At 36.0% G+C, this 8,172-nt stretch overlaps 1 protein-coding gene across 1 annotated transcript; it reads right to left on the bottom strand.

The window, feature by feature from the left end:
• Positions 1-5,813: 5,813 nt before the first annotated feature.
• On the bottom strand, positions 5,814-7,653 carry LOC107059298 (uncharacterized protein K02A2.6-like). The gene is made up of 2 exons (XM_015305807.1): positions 6,732-7,653; positions 5,814-5,836 (listed from the first exon to the last, which is right to left on the bottom strand). The coding sequence occupies exons 1-2, from the start codon at positions 7,651-7,653 to the stop codon at positions 5,814-5,816; spliced, it is 945 nt and encodes a 314-aa protein (XP_015161293.1).
• Between the last annotated feature and the right edge of the window lie 519 nt (positions 7,654-8,172).

An 8,172-nucleotide genomic window follows, 5' to 3' on the forward strand; every position in this document is an offset into this window, starting at 1 on the left:
ATATGAATATTAATACTATTACTTCCGATAATGTGATAAAGCTTTTAAAAGAAGTTACTGATAACACGTTGCGTGAAAAGATTATTCAGCTTGCTGCTAATAATAAGGCTATCTCATCTAATGTTATTGAAAAATCAAAAAATGAGTTTGAATATTCTGCTCTTTATTCTTTATCTGAAGTCAATAATAGACTTTCTAAACAGCATGTTGTTATTCGTGATACTTCTTTTGATGACCTAAAAGGAGAAATTGAATAGTTGAAACAAGAGATCAAATCACTTAATCAAAATCAGATTATTTGTGGTCACCGCTGTTATGCCGTAATTTTACTATCTTTAGAAAAATCAATTTTTGAAATGTTCCAAGTATAAAACATTTTAAGAAAAATACTTAGAAAAGAGTCGCCACTTAATTTTTTAAAGAAATTAAGAAAAACTTATAATTTTCAAAGATTTAAACAGAAAAAATCATTTGAAAATACCAAAGAGAGTTCGGGATTCAATTTACACTTCGAGAAGGGTTTAAGCATTCGAAGTGTCCGCTAACATGCGGTTGACCTGCGACTTGACTAAAATATATTTGACTATTTTTAGGAAAATAATGATTTAACATAAAAAATAATAACTTACAATATTTGATTAATTTTGAGAAAATAATTAAATAAATGATGCATTTTTTGATTTTTTTTTTAGAGAAACGGACCCAAAATGAAACGTTTGAATTAAATTGCAAGTGATTGGAATATTAATAAAACTAGATTAGTTGGTTTTTATTTGAATCATTTTTTGGTTAATCAAAATATGAAAACTATTTTAAACTAAAAAAAAAGTTTTGACTGAAGATTATAAATGAAAATACAAGAGTTGATAAAATGAGATTTGTTAAAAGAAAAAAAAAAAAAAAACACAGAAAAATAGTTCGTCTTTTGGGGAATTCAACTAAATTAACTACTCCCTCCGTTTCACAAAGAGTGGTCTAGTTTGACTTGGCACGGAGTTTAAGAAAATAAAGAAGACTTTTGAATGTTGTGGCCCTAAATTAAAGTTATGTCAAATGTACAAAATTGCCCTTTAATCTTGTGGTCTTAAACATGCCACGTGGAAAGTTGAAAGTAAAATGTTACCAAAAAAGGAAAGGGGTCATTCTTTTGAAACAGACTAAAAAGGAAAGGAGGTCATTCTTTTGAAACGGAGGGAGTAATAATTATAAAAGTTAGAGTTAAACAACAAACAATAAATAATCACAATTAAATAATTAAAGAGTAAGGGAGAAATTGAATTTGGGCCTCCTTTTGGGACAAATTCGCTGGAAATTTTGGTCTTAACCAAATTCCCGTTTTTGTATACATAGGTTGTATATTAATGTATATCGGCATGTATATCAGCTCTTTCAATGTATCTCCTTCTTCCGAACACCTGTGTCCTACTTCGTCTCTGTATTTTCATATTTTTAAACCTGTAATTCACTGTATAATGAGTCTATACTGCTGTATACAATATGTATACAGCCCATTTCTTAGGCTTTTGAACTAATTTCCAGCAGCATGTTGGAGCACTGGAACCTGTACCAGCTTCCGAATATAATGGGGCTGACTTGATCAATAGGGAAAGCAAAGATCAAGCCTTTATGGCTCAACTCGAAAATGAAAGGATTAGAGTCAAATAGACTCGGTCAATGTCACATGTAAACAAAGTAAAGGAGAAGAATTAGATTGAATGTACTTGACCGCATATGACATTTAAGTAGCTACTGATTTCTAACAAAGCATAAACATAAGCCGCAATATGCACACCAATCCAAACATAAAAGCTAACAAATCATGATCATAATATTCAAAGCATGAAATAGCATAGTAGAGGAGAGTGGTGACTAGAGAGGTGACAAGATCTTATGCCAAGGTTAGACAAAAAACTTAAAGTAAATAACTGAACATGCAAGTAGGCAAATAAAGAATTAATATAATTAAGTATACTAACATGCTTACTGATTTTTTATTTTAAAAGAAACTAACTAGAGCTAAAGACGTCTTCTTATGAAATGGACAATAATTATGTTTTGCTGTAATAACTTACAGATAAAAGATAAAAGACAGATTACTAAGCAAATCGAGAACCAAGAGTTTAATCTATCTATGTGTTCGACAAGCTGAGCTAAAACAAATAGCAATACCAAAATTCATACGAGCAGCACATAATGCTTATTATTTATTCTAGCAAGTGAGAAAGACAGCTTACAATGCTATAAAGGTGTAACAGACACTATCAACTTGTATTATCAAATCATATGTATACAATAATCTTTGATCATTTTTAATATCAAGTCAAAGATTCTAGACTGTATGAGAATAAAATTGAAAGTACGAACATGATATCAAATAGCATTTCAACTAGCATTCGGATAGCATTCATGCTCATCAGACAGACCTATATGATGGCTAAATCGAAGGAAGCATGAAACATCGAGCAAACTTCTCTATCTACACAATGCCGAGGAAACTTTAATCAACGAGAAACATATTGCAGCCTGGAAATTTGCAGAAAGGACAACGCTAACGAAAACACTAAAAAAACAAATACATTTAACAGTAGATTCTACACCAAAGCATGGAACATACACCACACTACATGGGAACAGAATACAACAAGAGATGAGGTTACCTTTCTTGGGGCAGCAAATTCGGACGACGAGCTTAATGATGAAGCAACTTCCACCACGAAACTTCGAAAACGAACGGCAAACTAAGAAATTCGAAGTAACTTCATATGAAACTTTTCTCAGGACTTAGAATTAGAAAATAGCTTTGAAATTTCTCGTATGTAAACGAGTATTTTCTCAAAGAACCGAACTCCAAAAAAACCTGTCTCAATCCAATTTCCAAACTTTTTCCTCTTTTTCCTTTTTTGCTCCCTATCACTTGAAATTATTTATAGGGGAAGTTGGGGCCATTTAGGGGGGAAATTCGTTGGATTTTTGAAAGAAAAGTTTGAATTTTTCTTTTCTCCTTTTCGAGATCAACAGTAAAAAGCATGAGGAGTCATTTCTGCTCTGAAACTTTGCGAAAGGGAGGGAAAAGGAGATGTGAGGGTGATGGATTAGGCTGCTAGGGTTATGGGTTCTGCAGGGTAATTGCATGAGATTTCCGGGTTTGTTGGGATTTTCGCGTGAAGAAGACGATATTGGGGCAGTGGGGTCGCGTATGCTGATGGATTTTTGGGCTTCGTTTGCAGCTTTCTGTTTGTTCTTCTCGCGTGGAGAAGAAGAAGAAGCAGAGTAGGGACGGGTTTGGCTGTACGTATTGTAATGTGGTGTTGGGCTGGACTGTTGGAGGAGAAAATTGGGTTGGATAATTGAATTTGAGTTGGGCTACGGGGGTAAAATTTAAATAAGACGAATTAATATAAATTAATCAAGGAGCTTCTTAATCTTAACGAAATAAAATAATTAAATCGATTATAAAATAATTAATTTAATTACAAACTAATTAACACAAAATTATAACTATAATTTAAACTAAATTAAATTAATAAAATATTTAACTAAAGTGTAAAATCTTTTGTGATGATTTTCAAATATTCTTAAAATATACTAATTATATACATAATTAAATAAAACACATATATTATTTAAAAATTATAAAAATGACACAGCTATTTAAAATAACTTGCAAACTATATTATTTTTCTTTTGAGATTTTATAAAACTAATTTTTTTATTCGTTTAAAACTGAAGAAGCTCGTCAATTAATCTATAATGTAGAGGTCCAAAATTGGATGTCAACCGTTGTCCCTCGTTTGACTTGGATTTTTGAAAGCAATTCGAGGAAAATGAAATTGACGAATCTAATTTTGACCGACTACATCTTCATCTTTAGGAAAGGGATCTTGGTATGGACTTTAGGAATTATGGCCGAACCTCGGTATCAGGTTTCCTACATATGTCAGGTTATATGAGAACTCAGGCCACTTGTAGTTCGATACGCTTGATTTGGCGCACGATTATGAAAGAATTCAGAAGTTATCCCTATATCGAATTATGAACAGATCGATTTGCTCGGGAAAAAGATTTAAGAGAGAATGTCGGAATACAGCCGAGTTTTCAACATTGAGCCCGCCTACATATTCTTAGACCTTAGGAATCATATTGTTTGTAGTTCGACTCGATCAGTTGAAAAAGGAAATCTATTATGCTAGATAACCCTTGGTTCTAGAGGAGTGACAAAGTAAGTCAAGTATGAAAAAGAGGCTCGCAACCTCTTAGCCATGAATGTGGTGCGCTTCACACCCATAATTAAGAACTTACATAGACATAATTTCCAAAGCTCTTGGTGTATTGTCACTCAGATTGGAAATTTGCCTCCGGTGAGTATCAAAATTTTCCGGATGCGAAACTAAAACTGATAAACCTAAAGAAAAACCCACATGCCTTTTTATAGGGGTGTGATTTGATTGTGGTGGAAATCACTCCTCAGCTCGCGTCCTAAGAGTTTGGTATTCCTCTTTGGACTATGCCCCAGTTCGCTGCTAAGAAAAAGTTCCACGTTGTGCTGCATCCTTCTTGATGTCGTCTGCACCATGTCGGCACTTAAATTGTTCTCCTTGAATATTTGACGTCAACTTCTTTCAGTTTGACGTAAAGCAAATAAAACATGTATCTCATATTTGCGACATGACTTTTCACTGTACTCTTCATCTAATATCGAAGTAGTAAAATAGACTAATGTAATATGTTGATGGTTTTCTTGATGGTTGAATATGATGGCCCTCTTGGCAGTTTGAAATATGACGGCCCTCTCAGCAGTTTGAAATATGATGGCCCTCTCGGCAGTTTGAATATGCAATGGCCTTCTTGGCGGCTTGAATATGCAATGGCCCTCTTGGCGGTTTGAATATGATGGCCTTTTTGGCAATTTGAATATGATGGCCCTCACGGCAGTTTGAATATGCAATGGCCCTTTTGGCGGTCTAATTATAATGGCCCTCTCGGTAATTTGAATATGATGACCCTCTCGGTAATTTGATGATGCAATGGCCCTCTCGGCGGTTTGAACATGATGTCCCTTTCGGCATCTAAATTTGATGGCCTTCTCGGCAGTTTGAAAAGGATGGCCCTCTCGGCAATTTGAATATGATGGCCCTCTCGGCAATTTGATTATGCAATGGCCCTCTTGGCGATTTGAATATGATGGGCCTCTCGGCAGTTTGAATATAAATGGCCCTCTCGGCGGCTTGAATACTCTCGGCATCTAAATATGATGGCCTTCTCGGCAGTTTGAATATTATGGCCCTCTCGGCAATTTGAATATTATGGCCCTCTCGGCAATTTGAATATGCAATGGCCCTCTTGGCGATTTGAATATGATGTCCCTCTCGGCATCTAAATATGATGGCCTTCTCGGTAATTTGAATATGCAATGGCCTTCTTGGCGGCTTGAATATGCAATGGCCCTCTCGGCAGTTTGAATATGCAATGGCCCTCTTGGCGATTTGAATATGATGTCCCTCTCGGCATCTAAATATGATGGCCTTCTCGGTAATTTGAATATGCAATGGCCTTCTTGGCGGCTTGAATATGCAATGGCCCTCTCGGCAGTTTGAATATGAATTTGACTATGAACGTCGTCTTTCATCAATATTTGATATGATGATAGGTACTTTTTTATCATAACATCATTTTCATCGGTATCTCGCAGCCTTAAGTGGTAGATACTAATCTTTAATCTATCAAATACCTCTTTGATCAAATGAAGATGTTACACTCACTAATTGATATTTGCTGGATATGTTTTCCTGAACTAGTTGGTTGATAAATATAGCTCATTTGATGATCTTATTATACCCTGCATCCACAAAAACATGTTAGTTTTAGAACACTGATCTGTGTTGAAGTCGCTTTGCTCCTGGTCCCGTTATCTCTAGAACTTTGTCTGGTAGATCCAATGAATCGCAGTAGACAAAAGTAAAAATCATATTTAAATTAAAACATTTGCTAAGCATGAAGTTTTGAAAAATAGTTTTAAAGAAAATCTCTGCTAATTAACTGTCACAACATGCATGATACGAACAAAACCCTTTGTCTCAGATTTTGATATGACAGGTAGCTTGCTGGCAACTTAAAACCCTTTAAGAACACGTCAATTTGAGGCAATTGAAGTTGACTTCGAAGGTCCAAGTATCCTTGATGGAATTTTGTAGGTCCTTCTCAAAAATTATGTCCCAGTTAGATGTTTCAAAAACAAATCTGATGATGATCACGGGAGTCTTGAATTTGAGATCTCCTTAAAAATTATTCCCAGTTGCACATTTCGATATGATATTTGACTCTTGTTTGTAGGAAATGACCCTTATTGTAGAATTTTTGAAGTCCTCTCAAAAATTTTGTCCCAGTTTCCATTATGAGGGGAAATGGAAATCTTATTGGGAATATAACCGAACCCTTGTGGCGCCTACGTATCCCGTTGAGGCAGGAATCAGGTCAAACGTAGTTCCCATCTCGAGAATTGTCAAAATAGAAAATTTGATAAGGAAATGACCGAGGCCGACATAGACCGCCTACGTATCTCATTCTTCAAAGTTCAGGTCGAACGTAGTTCAAGTACAAAGGGAATGTTTCAAAACATAATGTGATAATGATTACAAGCAAACTGCAATTACAAGGAAAATAAAGGAAAGAAGTATCATCCTTCAAATGTAGTATCTCTTGACGGCATCTGAATTGATAGTTTTGTGCCACACCTGACCGTCCATCTCTGCTAAAACCAAAGCTCCTCTTGATAGTACTTTGTGGACGACATACGATCCTTTGCCAGTTAGGTGCAAATTTCCCTTTATATTCCTCTTGATGAGGGAAAATGTGTTTCAACACCAATTGGCCTACCTTAAATGTTCGAACTCTTACTTTCTTGTTGAAAGCACGAGTCATTCTCTGTTGATACAACTGACCATGGCAAATTGCACTCATTCTTTTCTCATCAATCAATGTTAACTGCTCATATCGGTCACGAACCCACTCGGCATCACTCAATACAGCTTCCTGAATAATCCTTAAAGATGGTATCTCAACTTCAGCTGGTATCACTGCTTCTGTTCCGTATACCAATAGATAAGGAGTTGCTCCAGTTGAGGTTCGGATTGTGGTGCGGTAACCTAGCAAAGCATAAGGCAAATTTCCATGCCAACATTTATAGTTGTCAATCATCTTTCTCAGTATCCTCTTGATGTTCTTATTGGCAGCTTCCATAGCTCCATTCATCTGAGGGCGATATGTAGTTGAATTGCGGTGGGTAATTTTGAATTGTTCACATATCTCTTTCATTAAGTGACTATTCAGATTTGCTCCATTGTCTGTGATGATACACTCTGGAACTCCAAAACGACATATCAAATTATTGCGAACAAAATCGGCCACAACTTTCTTTGTCACAGCTTTGTAGGAAGCAGCTTCGACCCACTTTGTGAAGTAATCAATGGCGACCAAAATGAACCTATGACCATTGGAGGCAGCAGGCTCAATCGGTCCAATAACATCCATGACCCAGGCTGCAAATGGCCAAGGGGAACTCATCGCATTGAGCTCGTGGGGTGGTACTTTGATCAGATCTCCGTGTATATGGCATTTATGACATTTTTGGACAAATCGGCCACAACCATTTTCCATAGTCATTCAGAAATATCCAGCCCTTAAGATTTTCTTTGCTAATGTAAACCCATACATGTGAGTCCCACACACTCCGGCATGCACTTCTTCAAGCAATTTTGTGGCTTCTTCAGCATCCACAGATCTCAATAATCCCAGATCATGTATCCTCTTATAAAGAACCTCTTTATTCAAGAAAAAGTTGTTTGCCATTCTTCGGATTGTTTTCTTCTGAATACTTGTTGCTTTTTTCGGGTATTCACCAGCTTTTAAGTACTTTTTCACATCGATATACCATGGATTCCCATCCCATTTTGCTTCCACATGTGCACAATGTGCTGGTTGTTCTTTTAAAACTATCTCAAGTGGATTTATATAACTCTTCTCTGGGTGTTGTATCATGGATGATATGGTTGTGAGGGCATCAACAAGCTCGTTCTGTATTCTCGGTGTGTGTCTGAACTTGGTCTTCCTAAATCTTTGGCATAATCTCTGTACCAATTGTACGTAAGGTAAGATTTTAGGATTCTTCACCGCCCA

The sequence above is a fragment of the Solanum tuberosum genome, unplaced genomic scaffold (assembly GCF_000226075.1).
Source record: "Solanum tuberosum cultivar DM 1-3 516 R44 unplaced genomic scaffold, SolTub_3.0 scf01056, whole genome shotgun sequence".
Lineage (NCBI taxonomy): Eukaryota > Viridiplantae > Streptophyta > Magnoliopsida > Solanales > Solanaceae > Solanum > Solanum tuberosum.